The 15239-nt window shown below is 34.3% G+C and overlaps 1 protein-coding gene across 24 annotated transcripts in view; it reads right to left on the minus strand.

Annotated features, from left to right (window-relative positions):
* Window positions 1-15239, minus strand: part of CPEB2 (cytoplasmic polyadenylation element binding protein 2) — a 68533-nt gene that overhangs the window by 26348 nt on the left and 26946 nt on the right. For 14 of the 24 annotated variants that reach the window (XM_025438452.3, XM_025438449.3, XM_025438447.3 and 11 more), the window contains 2 exons: window positions 11311-11361; window positions 3140-3163 (listed from right to left, as the gene is read on the minus strand). The exons of 5 other annotated variants lie outside the window; for them this stretch is intronic. In XM_025438452.3, the coding sequence (XP_025294237.3) occupies window positions 3140-3163; window positions 11311-11361 (75 nt within the window). The remainder of the gene's footprint in view (window positions 1-3139; window positions 3164-11310; window positions 11362-15239) is intronic. 5 more of the 24 variants (XM_025438453.3, XM_025438450.3, XM_025438448.3 and 2 more) reach the window with 1 other exon arrangement.

The following is a 15239-nucleotide window of genomic DNA, read 5'->3' on the forward strand; positions in this document are numbered from 1 at the left end:
TAGGCTTTATTTCCATTATTTAAAATATCCTATATATTTTTGTTCCTTTGGGAGCACAGTAGCCCTTTAATCCTTTACTAAATAGGGACAGATTGCAATATAAAAATATTTGAAGTGGAGAGACAAAACTTAAATTACATTTCACATCTCCCTTTACACTCCCACCCTACTTCAACCCCAGACCAGTATGTTCACTCTTAGAAGAAATGTTGGACAGACAATAAATACAAAAGACAGTTTTCCAGGACACCTGGGTGGCTCAGCAGTTGAGCGGCTGCCTTTGGCCCAGGGCGTGGTCCTGGAGTCCTGGGATGGAGTCCTACATCAGGCTCCCTGCATGGAGACTGCTTCTCTCTCTGCCTTTGTCTCTCCCTCTCTTTCTGTGTCACTCATGAATAAATAAATAAAATCTTTTTTTTTAAAGACAGTTTTCCATATGTGAAAGTCAGCTCCCCATAAGAGACTCTTTCTCCTTCCTAATCCTGGCCCCCAGAATATAGAGATACACAGGAGTTGGGACAGGTCCCAATTGAAAAACAGGGAAAGAAATATTTGCTCTTTCTTAATTACTTCCAGTATAATTAATTTTGAATATTCATAAGATATATTTCATATATTAATATCTACAACCAGCTTGATTTACAGTTCTTGACATTATTAAGGAAATTAAAATATATAAAAGTCATTTGGTGGTAATTTGGTTTGACTGCAGTCAAGTGGGAAATCTTTTCAATGAAAACATCTCCTCTGTGCCTGGGTTTAAAGGTGAGTCAAAGGTATCAAGTAAGAACAAACAGTTCTTCCTAAACTGGATTACAAAGTCAATCTTGTAAAGATAAAATACTGTTCACCTACCACTGCACTGATAAAGAGCTATGTCCTATTTTTGGTTAAGAATTATATCAACTCATTGTGACACATCCCACATGAGCAGATTTGATATGTATCAGACTTTTTTTTTAAGAAAATAAAAATAATTGAATAAAATTAATGCAGTTCCTTTGATGGACAAAATGTTAAATACTAAGCCCATACAAGGGGGATCTTGGTAGTTAAAAGGTTATCAGTGTGATAATAATACTGTATCTAGCTAGAAAGGGGAAAAAATGAGTAGAAAATAGGAAGAGAGCCAGGCTACTTCTAGTTCTTTCTGAGTCACTCCTTTGGTATGTGTGTGGGTTTCTTTCTTTTTTTAATGTTTTATTACTGTGTCAAAGTACTTTCAAATTCAAATAAAATGTCTCAATAGGTATTTCTAAAGGGCATACTTTTCATCTGGCCATCAAAATTGAAATTTTAAAAGCAGAATCTGACTATTCACAGAGGATCAACTAAAAAATTACTAATGCCATATAATTTGAGAGGAAAATTCAGGCATTACCCCTCCATGTTAAGCCAAGTAAGTGTGACAACTCTCAGTTTCGTCCTAAAGAAAGCTTCTCCAGAAGCTTTAAAACCACATGAGAGTCTTCTTTCTTCCAAAGCTGGCAGGCAGCTCTGAAGTAGAGGAAATCTTATATATCTCTATCCTCTGAGAGCCATAAAGAGTAGTAAGTTCCTATCTGAAAAGAAAAAATTTTGCTTTTTCATAATATTATAGTCATAGTCTGTAATTATTAAACTGAGATAAAAGAAGATAAACAACAATGTGATTTTCTGATATCGTGCTAAGAACTTCCTAGATCATAATACATATGTTGGAGTAAGCCAAATTAGATTAAACATAAATTACTAATGTTAAAAGATGAAAAGTGTATAAAAGGAAAAGATCCTAAATTAAATTGCTCTACAGTTTCAAAAATACCTAAAAATCACAGGTTGATAAGCAGGTTTTTCCAAAAGAATTGAAGCTCCATATTAATATAGCACAGTTGAAATAGGACAGTCCATAGATGTGAAAATAGGTACTAAAATTCTAAATTGTTCCCCGTCTTTTCTCAGTTGCTAACTACCTTTAGAAGATTGTTCAGCTTTAGTTTTCGGAGTTTTGAGTTCCTATATTCTATATTTAAGTCAGAGAACTAAAAGAATCAAAAGATTCAGTCAAGCATTTGAAGAAACCAGATTCCAAAAATGAAGTTAAATTCAGACAATGTGACATACAAACTGGCAATACTACTTAGAAATATATATATATATATATATATGTGTATATATATATATATATATATATACATATATATATATTCATTTCGGTCGTCAGTGGTGGCAGAAAGTTTTAGCTTATTTGTTTTCAAAATGCACATACTTATGACTACATGAAAAGAAACTGAAGCACTGGCACATATTTATAAAATTTATCAAAAGGCACTATTATTAACTCTCTATCCTTCATGGTTCAAGGGAGATTTTAGGGGTCAAGGAAAATCCTTTTTATTCATTTGGTACTTAAAACAGCTATTTAAATATCATGATTATTGTGCACTTAGAGGATAATCTAGTGGTGTAAAGTTAGTTTTGCTTCTCATCCCATCTACTTTTCTCCTTCCCAGTCTGCATATGAGAAAGAGAAGCCAAGTTTAAGCCACAGAACATGTCAGCTGCTATCCAAAGAGGTTTAGTAGGCCAGCATCTTATAACCTAAGGATAGTCAAGAACTCAGAAGGGAAGACTGGTGTGGGAGAGAGAGGGTGTGAACAAGTGTGTGAGTGTGCCTACATGATGTAGAGAGAGGGAGAAGGAAAGCATATTCTTAGAAGACACAGAGGAAATATTAGCAACATCATTTCTATAGATCAGTGTTAACAAGAGCTTATTAGAGTTGTAAATTATATACCATAGATAATCAGTTATAGATTTAGAGACTAGAAAAATCATATTGCATGTCACCTTCACTAGTCTTTATTAGACATATTTCTTAAACTATAAATAGCAGCTTTATTTTAAAAGGTATAAAAATTAAATAGTTAAAATCTGAACAGTTTAAAAGGAAGACATTTATTAAATAACTATATTAGTATGAAAATGTGCTTTAAAGGTTAAGAGATTTAGGATTCAGAACTTTGACAAGTACACAAATCAAAATATAACTTTTCTGTGAGTGTTCAGATAGTGCATAAAAAAATCTAGGCTAATTACAGCATTGATCAGTAAAACCCAATTAAAAACAGTTATACCATAGCAAACAGAAATGAATTACCTCGTCTTCGCCCATAACTCCTTGCTGCATGTAAACAAAGGACAAATTGTAAAATGTCAGAACTAAAAACAAGCCCACCCATACAAATATTCGTGATATGAAAAGCTAAGTGGGCATGTGATAATCAGTGCTACTTTAAGAACTAGGACAATGTTGCCATATAATATCTGCATGGTTTTTTATCATTTACAAAGCACTGTTACTATATCTAAGATATATATCTATATTCTTCTGAATTGTACAAAAAATAAAATTAATAGGAAATAAACCATTTATTCTCATTCATGCTCAAAGTCATGAATAAATATTTCTTTCATCTGATCAGGATAGTAATATATAACTCCTTACAGTTAAATAGCTTCCCAAATAATGAATGGAAACAACCTGAATTAAATCCTTATTTTCCTAATTATAAAGAGTGATACAGCAGACACAGTCCAACAAATAGCTATTCAAATCCAATTCACATTACACCAAGCCTTGGAGAAGGTACTGGAAGACATAGAAGAATGAAAAGATATAACAACGTTAAACTGATACTCTGAAGCTTGTAGAGCTTAGATAGAAGGTAAAGAAATTAATTCAAGTTCAAAGATGCTTAGTTGAAGAAATGACTAACGATATAGCTAACAATGCTTTCAATTCTTTTGGCACACTTTATAATCCTTATCTAAGTGTTTATATATCTGTCTCTGGGATAAGAGGGATTCAGACACAAATTATTATTAGTATAATCATAGAATAGCACATATGTCAAATACTATAAAAGTATAAAGCAGAAAGGCATTTCAATCTACATTAGCAGTTTACTTAATTCTTTAGGGAAAATAATACTGTTATTTATTCTCCATGAGAAACTATCAATTTCATCAAATCTACAACATACTTTTAAATAACTCTTCCCCACAGATCTGAATATACATTGAGTATTTTTACTCTGGAATTAATAGATGAAATCAAAACAATAAACCAAAAGGAAAAAAATGACTAGTAAAGTCAAGATCTTAACCCATGTTTCATGAATTTTTTTAGGCCTGGGAAACTTACTTTCTGAATAAATCTCAAATCAAAATATATATTGAAAGTCATCAAAAATATAGTCCCCCCCCAAAGTATAAAGGAAAGATCAAAAGAAAACATTTCATATCATTAAATACATTCTATTATAGAAGTTTTACAAAACATAAGGCTTTAATGTAAAGAACGGTGTCTCCACAGGTGAGAATACAGTCAAATTCCTTTATAATAACAGTGGGAAAAACAACTTGTCAACCCTTAGTCATTTACACTTTAAAAAATAAGTCAATAAATACCAGGCTTACATCAGAATCTTTTATAAAAAAAAACCAAAACAAACCTTCATTTCCATCTGTCTATTGTCTTTATTTAGCTAGAATTACTGCAGATTTAATCTTTTCAGGAGCTCCAATTGCTTCAGCCTAGCTGATTGCCTGATCTGTACATTAGTTTATATATAAGCTTACCTGTGTGTTTGTGTGTATAGGCAGCTTACATGTACATTAGCTGTATATATTACATATAACCTACCTGACCTATTTTTAGTTTAGGGTAAGGGTAGGAGTGGAAGTGACATTTAGAACTTTGCTATGGAAGTCTTCGAAGATTATAAAAGACTTAAAAATTCAGGGTCACAAAGAGATGGGAGATCAACTATGGAAAATCTAATACCAATTTTAAAAGCTAACAAGTACAGACTACAAAAGAATCAATTCACTGAAGTCTTTATAGTTGTATTAAGTGTGGAGATGGTCAATAGGCCTCCAAACACTCAAAAGCACCAGTCTTAGAATTAGGCTTCCTACTTATCTATAGGCATGATCTAAATGGTATTAATCCAATATGTTTGTTTTATGGTATTTCATTCATGAGTGTAGAAGGCTGGATCATTTATAAAGCAAATAAAACTATTCTCATCAAATTTAAAGTCAAACTATGATAATGAAGTAATAACATGGCACACAATTCTTGACCTACTGAGAAAATTAATGACATCATAACCAGTTTATATTCTTAGCTGTTATATTCTTTGCTGAGGCTATTCAATACTAAAATAGTCAAAATATGTACAAATGTTCATAGCATCTTAAGGTTTCATCTCATTCCTAGGCTTGAACACATTATTTAGAAAATTTCTCCAACTATCTCATACCTGAGGAATTTTAGAATCCTGTAAAGAGCTATTCTGCTTATTTTTTGGACAACTCTCAAATTCCAAATCTCTACATAACCAAAAATAGAACTGACTGCAGATGAGGCTAAACCATGTGACACATTTCCTATCCCCTGTCATGGAAATAAACAATCTGCTACCATCACACTAAACAACGGTGTGTGTACTCACTTTCCCACCAGTGTTCTTTTTTTTTTTTTAAATTTTTATTTATTTATGATAGTCACAGAGAGAGAAAGAGAGAGAGGCAGAGACACAGGCAGAGGGAGAAGCAGGCTCCATGCACCGGAAGCCCGATGTGGGATTCGATCCCGGGTCTCCAGGATCGCGCCCTGGGCCAAAGACAGGCGCCAAACTGCTGCGCCACCCAAGGATTCCTCCCACCAGTGTTCTTATGAGAATTTCCTCTATAACTCTGATTCAGAATTGTCAAGAGCCCCCAGTGAGAAAAGAAAATCATTAAATTACTATTCATTATGTTTTAAAGAAAACTTCTTTAAACAATATGCCCCTCCAAATTCATTTAGAAAATGACTTAGAAAAAAAAAGTGAGGTCTTGTATAAAAACTGTACTTAGAATATTAAATTACAGATATGTAAGTTTTATAAAACATTATAAAAAAGTACAACTCATTCAAAAGTAAGGAACTGGCTATTTGACATACATATATAAATATATATGTGTGTGTGTGTGTGTGTGTGTGTGTGTAAATATGCACGTTAGATTATATATATATATTTTTAAAGATTCTATTTATTCATGAAAGACACACACACAGAGAGAGAGACAGAGACACAGGCAGAGGGAGAAGCAGGCTCCATGCAGGGAGCCTAACATGGGACTCTATCCCGGGTCTCCAGGGTCACGCCCTGGGCTGAAGGCGGCGCTAAACTGCTGAGCCATTGGGGCTGCCCTATATTTTTAAATACATTTATTTTTGTCATGGAGATAATAAGCCTGTGAAAAAGACCTTTGCTATATAAGTAACTTTACAATTTGGTCCTGGGTTACCAATAGTCTTATTTAGGTTCTAACCCATAAAAAAGTAGTAGGAAGATTCTGACATTCTCTTTGGCATTGTTATGCCCCTATGCATTGGCTCTTGGCTACAGCTGTGGTATATGAATTACTGCAGCTGGAGGAAGAGACGGGTAAACATACTAAATTAGCTGGAAATATTTAGGTTAAAGTTCTCTTGGTGTGAAACTAAAGAAATTCTTATTTCTTGCTCTAAAAAGCCAAAACTAGGCAGAGAAATATACCCGCAAATCATAATCCTTTTCCAGATCCAAAATAAATCTGTTATCTACTCCACTTACTTCCATCAGCATAAAAAAGAACTGATTATGTACTCAAGTTTCCTATTTTCATGACTTAATACAGTATATTTAGAATATCTGCCCTCAGAAACACAATTTCATTACTGAGTAAATTTTCTTAATTAAAAGATAAACATAACTTCTTTCCTCCCAAAAAGTAGAGCAAGCTCTTGATTACAAACATGGCTGTTATGTGGTTAATCACAGCAAATTTAAATTTCAAACCCGCTTGCATCAGTCCATACTTCTGCTGTCTGTTCTCCTTTTGAAAGCTGTATATTCTAATAAAAACATAATCTAGTTTTCCTCAGGAGAGGGGTGAGAGAAACACAACATGATCCAAATAGAAACAAACACTTGAACGATACATCATTTTGCATTGGTCCTCACCACAAAAAAACAAGCTGGCTCTGCTTTTTTTCCTACTGATAACAAAATATATAAGATTTATACATTCACAGATATAAACATTTGAGCTGTCATTCTAACTTCAGACAGCACTTAACTTTTGATTTTTAGACAATCTACCCATTATAATGTGACTTCCCTAAAGTACTTCCGGATGTTAAATTTGGACTCTTGTACAGTATTATTCAAAAGTGGCATTTTCTACCCATCAATTCAACTCTAGTTAGATTGAGGAACATGATCTGTTCAGGAGCCTACTTGCAGTTATACTTCTATGGCATTTTTTTATTGTTAATTTTTTTTTAATCTATACAACTTCATGAGTTCTATAGATGTGGGATTATACCTCTTTTTCTCTAAATTAACAGAGGCTCAAAGTTAAGGATTTGTCAGAGGTATTTCACAGTTTTACCTAGTCTAACCAACTTCCTGACCTTTACACCTCGTTCCCTGTTTATCCCTTAAAGGAATATTTCAAAGTTTAACTCTAATATTAATTGACCAGGAAGGTAGAATCATGAAAGCTTTACAACATTTGCCTTATCTGCATAACAATTATACTAGTATTTATATATTATTTTTTATTAAATAGACTCAAGCCCACCACCTAGTAATAGCCTAATAATAATATCACAGATTTCTGCAAGTTCTGTGTTTTCTAAGGAATGTTCTTAAATTGTAGTAGTCATGCATTTATTTTAATATGTATTTGTGTACCACCAAAAGTGATCTTGGGTACCACAAGGGACATGCACACCACACTTTTGGAAACACTGCCTGAGTCATTTTGCTTTTGACCCAAATTTTGTTCCTATTATAGCTCCTTCCAAATGGTTCTGGTTTGGCTTCCTGCAGTAACATAAAACAAACCTTCTTTGGTCACTATACATAACTTCCTTTAAATACTTGAAAACATTGGTTACATCTTCTTTTAATTTTATATTCCCCAACACTATCATCTATTTAGAGGACACGTTTGTATTCTTTCAAAGTCATTTTGTCACCGTTCATCATAACCCACTGCCACAGCTAACTTACTTATAGGAACTGTTCTAAACACTCTACATGAATGAATTCCCTCACTTCTCAAAACCATTCCTCTGAGGCAGGTAGCATTTTATCTCCTTTTGACATAAAGAACATGAGTCAAATTGAAGTTAGGTAAACTGTCCAAGGTCACACAGAAAATAGCAAAGTTGGGTTTAAACCTAGATAATCTAGCCTGTGGTACCAAATACTGTTAACTATTGCTAGACCACCATAAAAAAAACACTGATGTATAATTTATTACCAAATATGGATTTCCAAAGTTAATAATGTTAGTTATGCTTGTTGGTTAAGTAATACAACTTCATCAATTGTTAACAGTGAGTATAAATCTGTGGCATACTAAAAAAAATGACTTAAAAAGTCTATGTATTGAGATGCTATGATTTCTTTCATCAATAATATTTAACAATTATTTAGTACAGGTGAAGGCTTGGCTTGGTATTGATATCACTTAATTCATGTTTCATAGAGAGATAATATGTTAAGAACATATTGAATTACAAGAATTAAAAGCAGATCAAGGAAAATTTCCCCTTATTTTTTATTGTCATTTGGCTACTTCTCTCTTCAAAATGTAGATGTCTACACAAAAGTTACTTAAATCCTTAATATACTTCCTTATCCTATAAATATACCCAATTTCCTGATTCTTGCTTCCCCCTTAACAATGATCCCAAATGAGTAAAATAATTTTTTTTTTCTCTTTGGATCAAACTGTCCTTACTGACCTAAACACATTTTGATGTCCTAGTTTCATTATCTTTTCTCTTTCCTAGTCCCTTGCCAGACAAAGTTCAGAATATCCAGGACAGCTTACCTTATCAAATATGTAATGTGGTCTTAGAGTGGCAGGCTATTAAGAGGGCTCACATAATGAAAAAACTGATTTGTCCACAAGATTCAACTACTGCCTAAAATAAAATATTCTTGTGTCTACTATGTGATGAAACACTTGTAATATTTAGGTTATTTATGAAGGCTTTATGCAACTGATGAAACCAATTAATTTAATATTTAGTGCAACCCCAGAGTGCCTGGGTAGCTCAGTCGGTTAAGTGTCTGACTCTTGGTTTCAGCTCAGGACATGATCTCAGGGTCCTGGGATGAGCCCTGCACAGGGCTCCTGCTCAGCTCGGAGTCTCTGCTTGTCCCTCTCCCCTCCCCCTAGCTCATGTTCCCTCTCTCTCTCTCTCTCTCTATAACAATAAAATCTTTAAAAATAATATTTATTGTAACCAAAAGTATAAGTTGCAAAAGCACTGTGGCTCCTAAGTTCTTTGCTCACACATAACTGATGTATTCTATTGTGATTACAATATACTTCTGAATTGCCCTACACATGCAGCAACATCTGTGAATGACCTAACAAACTGTCTCATACAGTACCCTTCCTTCAAATGGATCTTAACAGAGTATGAGAAATAAATACAAATTCATTTTTTCCCACTGAATTGTTTTAGAAGTTAAAATAGAAGTGTGAACGATCTTTATCACATAGAATGTCCCCAAAGAAAATTATTTAAGGAAGTCAGGATAAACATATAATTTGTTACCTAAACCCATCATTATTTTATAAATCACATCATGAAGATAAAAATTATGACCATTTTCAGTTTGTAAACTCAAGTTCAACATCGTAAGTTTTAGAAACAGACTTAGAATTCAGAGACCAGGGATCCCTGGGTGGCGCAGCGGTTTGGCGCCTGCCTTTGGCCCAGGGCGCGATCCTGGAGACCCGGGATCGAATCCCACATCGGGCTCCCGGTGCATGGAGCCTGCTTCTCCCTCTGCCTGTGTCTCTGCCTCTCTCTCTCTCTGTGACTATCATGAATAAATAAATAAAATCTTAAAAAAAAAAAAATTCAGAGACCAGCTACTCGATTGGCATGGTTTTTTTTGTTTTTTTTTTTTAATTCCATGGTAGAAAAAAAAGTTGACTGAAGAAGTCCAGGAATGTGATTTCTAGTACCTTTCTGGTCAAAATCTGTAGGTAAGCACTCTAATTCACTGAATTCATGAATGTGGCCTATTGGGCTATTATGAGGTCTAGCCCAGATATGGCCTCAACCTAGAGAGCACAGTCAGGCCCCAGGGTAAGATTCTTGGCGACTCAACCTCTAACCATCCTTCAAGACCCTAATGGATAACCCAATGCTTAGAATAAGCTGGCATGTGGTGGGCAACTCAATATATAATAGTCCAATGTTAAATGAACCAATCATATCACTAGACACTTTGCTTATTCAATTTTTCTCTCATCCCAAAATCCTATCTACTTTGACAATCTCCCAGGTGGCCTGGACTTTATTACCACCTTTCTGTCACTATAGTTTTTTACTTAGTATTAGTTCACATGGTTGAACTTTACACTGGCCTTGTTTTTAGACTTTGTTCCCCAACTTCACTGCCATTTGTTCTCCACAAAGCTTTAGTTGAAATAGAGGAGCCAAGCCATTCTAATTATATAATTCTGTATTTTAAAGTAAGTACTATCTCTGCTCTTCCTTCTTCCCACTTTCCTTTCTTGGTCCACCCTCTGATTTAAAAATACCTTTGTGAAGGATATTTTCATCCTCCATGGCTACTCCCACAATCATGGATGTGCTAAGGACTGTGACTCTGAATACACTACTTGTCCAACAAAAGAAAACAGTTTAATGAAAGTTTATTTATCCTGTTGAAGTTCATTGTGTAAACTTTCTAGTTAGAGTAAATTAAGTTAGTGTGAGCACTATATTTACACAGAATCATTGGTATATTCATTCCTTGGTTAACATAACCACAAGTCCCATATACTAAGTAACAAGTTCTCTGCACTTTGCAAACATTATCTCGTTTAATTCTCAAAATAAACCCTGAGATTGTTATTCCCATTTCATAGATGGGAAACTAAAGTTCACAGAAGTTACTAAACAAAGTCTCAGCATAAACTAGAAAGCCAGTATTCAAACCCTGGACTCTATCCAAAGTCTGTGATCAATGAATTAAATCACACCATCATAAATACACTATAATGACTGCTTTGACAGCCAGAATATATTCAAACTTGTAATTCCACTTTCTGTAAAAAAAGTTGTAGTTTTATTTTTATACTTATAAAATAATGAACTTCTGTGTATGGGGAAGGTATAGAGAACCATGCTCTCAATCATATTTATTTATAGGAGTCAAATCAGAAACAAAATATTTTTATAAAACTTACCATTTAACATCAACAGATTATCAGTTCCTGGATGTGGATAACTCAATCGACCTTTAAAAAGACAGGAAAGGGAAGTTTGAAGATTATGGAGCTATTTGAAAAGTAAAAAAAAAAAAAAAAAAAAAAAAGGAAGAGAAATAGGCAGGAAATTACTGAGCACAGTATATTTCTTAAATAAAAAACTAACGTTTAATGCAAAGCATATTAACCAAAATCATCTTTGAAATTTGAAAGCAAAACACAAAACAGCCAACCTTAGTTCCCAGATCGTACAATTTGACTTAGGAGCAATACCTAGAGAATAAAGCCTGTTTTTTTTTTTTTTTTTTTAAAGATTTTATTTATTTATTCATGAGAGACACACAGAGAGAAAGACACAGAGACACAGGCAGAGGGAGAAGCAGGCTCCATGCAGGGAGCCTGATGTGGGACTCGATCCCAGGCCTCCAGGATCATGCCCCGGGGTAAAGGCGGCACTAAACCGCTGAGCCACCTGGGCTGCCTACCTGTTTGTTTTTTGAAATGTAAAAACAATGTAGGTGTCCTATTCCGCCAAACTTAATATAGATGTAAGCATTTTTTAATATTTTCAAAACTGCTTATATAATTATCTCTACAGTTTCTTTTCCCAAAAATAAATCTGAAGAAAAAGAATTTTTATTCCTAACGAAAAAAAATATTAAAAAAATGAGTAGCAAAGACTTACCAAAATTTGTTATTTAATTCGATTTTATATATATTTTATATATATTTCATCAAATGTCTTTCTTTAGACTTGATGAAAACCTCTTCAATATATTATTACAAACGATACTGCAAATTTAACCTGTTCAGTTTACAACCAATTTAAAAATCAAAAAAGGAAAATAAGAAAGTTTAAAAGCATAGTAGCCTATTATTTTCTTTGATCCATTCTTCATTCAAGAGTTTTGCGCTTAATACATGCAGAAGGCACAGCAGTACTACAGACTGCTGTGGAAAAGTAGAGAAGGTATGTGTGAACATACTGTGGGGCTCATTCAGCATTTCCACATTCTAACTCTTGTTTGACCACATGCCAACATTGAGGATGATTATTGTTTTTAGCCCATTAAAATAGAGGGTTTTCCTCTAATGCCTGAATCTCTGATGGACTTTTAGAAAGGTTCATTAAAATCCATTGAGAAAACGACTAAAATTTAATGTCTATGCGAAGGCATGTCAGCAGCTTTCAGCACAGCCCTTTAAAGATTCTGTGACAGTGTCGGATGTGCTGCCACTAGAATAGTGACCAATACATATCTGAATGAATCTGACATGATTAGTAAGTACAGATTAACTCCATCTACCTTGACTGCCTCAGTCAGCACTCTGTACTCTAAGGCCCTGTATTACACCCAAATATCCCATACAAAACACAGACTAGACTGTCTGTTGGCTTTTATTTCATTATGAAACTAAAGAAGCTAATCATCTGCCAATGAAGGAGATAACCCAATTCTGACGTTAAACTATACATATTAGAGATATAGATATATACCCATACCCATACCCAGACACCACACACACTTCATGTATGCTCTAATTGAACTGTAGCAGACTGTTTTCAGACTCAAAGTAGTCAAACAAAATGTTACTGTCCTTTGGAAGAAACTGACCACCTCTTATTTACCCCTGCATTTCATGAAGCGTGATGACCTCAGTTAAACTAATAAAGTCGTCATACTCTAATCTAAAATCATACAAATAAGCTTATTGCTGTAATGCCTTAAAATGGAGTGAGAAAGATGAGAACATGTATAAAAGGTACAAGATACTAACAGCTAGAAAGCAGAGCTTTTTAAATTGAGTTTCAATAGCACCAAGCATTACTTTGCTGAAGTATTATAACTTATCATGGAAATACACGTATTTCTAAACATCTTGTTGCAGATGTCCAAATTTAAAGCACAATTTAAGGCTGTGAAAATTCCTGTTATTTTCGATTTGAGTTTGAAAATTAAGACCCCTATGAAAGTGGTAGCCTGAATTGCCGTATCTACTGCAACAAGTTCACCTACAGTATGTAGGATGCTGAGGACAGAGCTATGAGTGAGTCTCTGTTTAGGCTGTGGTACAAAAGATAGGAAGAAACAACTTCAATAAAATTTGCCAAGTGTTAAGAGAATCATGTACAGTATGCTACACAAAAACGCAAAGGAGGGGCGTCTGGGTGGCCCAGTTGGTAAAGTGTTTGCCTTTGGCTCAGGTTATGATCTCTGGGTCCTGGAACTGAGCCCTACATCAGGCTCCCTGCTCAGTGGAGAGGCTCATTCTCCCCTCTCCCTCTACCTACTGCTCCCCCTGCTTGTGCATGCACATGGTGTATCAAATAAATTAATAGTTTTTAAAAACCCCAAAAAACAAATGCAAAGGAGTATTAACCAACCAGGGACTTGGGCAAGACCCCCTAGAAAAGTAAACTGAGCAAAGCCTTCAGCCTGGTTCCATTTCAAAAGACACTCACCTTTCAACTGCCATGTAATTATTCTCTAACAGGTTCATTGTTAGATTTACTTATCCCAAGACACAAGTAAGAAGGTATTTTCATTACTAATAGTCTTTTGACTTCTTGGCTCTGAATAGACTGAAATGCACACCCCTTAACATAAAAAGTTCACAAAGTAGATACCTATTTGTAGGATATATATTTGTATATATGCTCTAAAATACAGTTTTCCAAATAGGAAAATCTCATATTCACTATAACTAATCAAATACTCCATGAAATAAGCAAACTCAGACTCATTTTTCAATTATCCAATCCTTTTACCTCTACCACAGCAAAATACCAGTACGTCTTAATACAAATAATGATTCTATTTTACCTGGGGTTATATTAAAATTATTTTCACTAAGAACATGCTAATTTATAGAAATAAAAAAATTTGAGGCTTACTCCATTCCAAGAGCTTTTCTAAGTTCTTTACAACCAATTATTTAACCCTTACAGCGATCCTGTGAATTAGTTACTATTATCTTCTTTCTCATCTAAAGGTGAAGACACTGTGCCACAAAGGTTACAAAACTTGTTCAAGGTTACACCACTGGCACATAGCACTGGCAAGACATGATTCTGGGTAGAGTGGCTCCGTACTCTTAATCACTAACTTATAATGACTTCTCAGTTAATACAGAGAAAGGTATGTATGGTTGGTTATATAGGGCAAATTCCTATGCTAAATCCATTAAAAATACTCACAGAATGACTGTAGTATATATTAGATAACTTATACTTTAATACAGAAAAAAATCACATTGCTATAAAACCAGTTTCTCCCTATATTGTCTAAAAGCTCTGTGCCACAGAGACTACCAGTTGTACACTAACTCCTATACATGTCAGTATTAAGAACACCAAAATCCTACTGAGGCACGGGGCTGCCCAGAGTAAAGAAACTAAATTTCCTAGCCTCCCTTGTAGTTAAAGTGTGTCCATGGGAGTTAAGATCAGAGGGATGTAAAACAAAACTGGTGTGTGCAGTTTCTGGGAAGTATCCTTAAAAGGGAGATCTTCCCTTTCTTTTCCTTTTTTTTCTGCCTGCTGGGATGTAGATGTGATGGTTAACCTGAGTCAGCCATATTACATTATGAGGCCAAAGCTGGGTGGTAAGGACAGCAGAACAAAAAAATAGGGCCTAGATGCATTAAAATCACCACACCACTTCTAAGGGTGTTATTTTTTTTTTTTTAAGAGAAAAAGCTTCTATCTTGTTTAAGCTGCTTATATGTTTCCTGTTGTCCCAGAACTTATCCTTATAAATAAATTTGTGCAAGTTGAATTTTAGGTAACTGGGTTATTATATATTATTGTGAAAATATGATATATAATTTCCTGATGGCTTTAATATATCTATAATTAGTATACCGGGTTACCTATTACTCTTAGCACTTCTTTTACATTGATATTA

The sequence above is a fragment of the Canis lupus genome, chromosome 3, assembly GCF_003254725.2.
Source record: "Canis lupus dingo isolate Sandy chromosome 3, ASM325472v2, whole genome shotgun sequence".
NCBI classification, from domain to species: domain Eukaryota; kingdom Metazoa; phylum Chordata; class Mammalia; order Carnivora; family Canidae; genus Canis; species Canis lupus.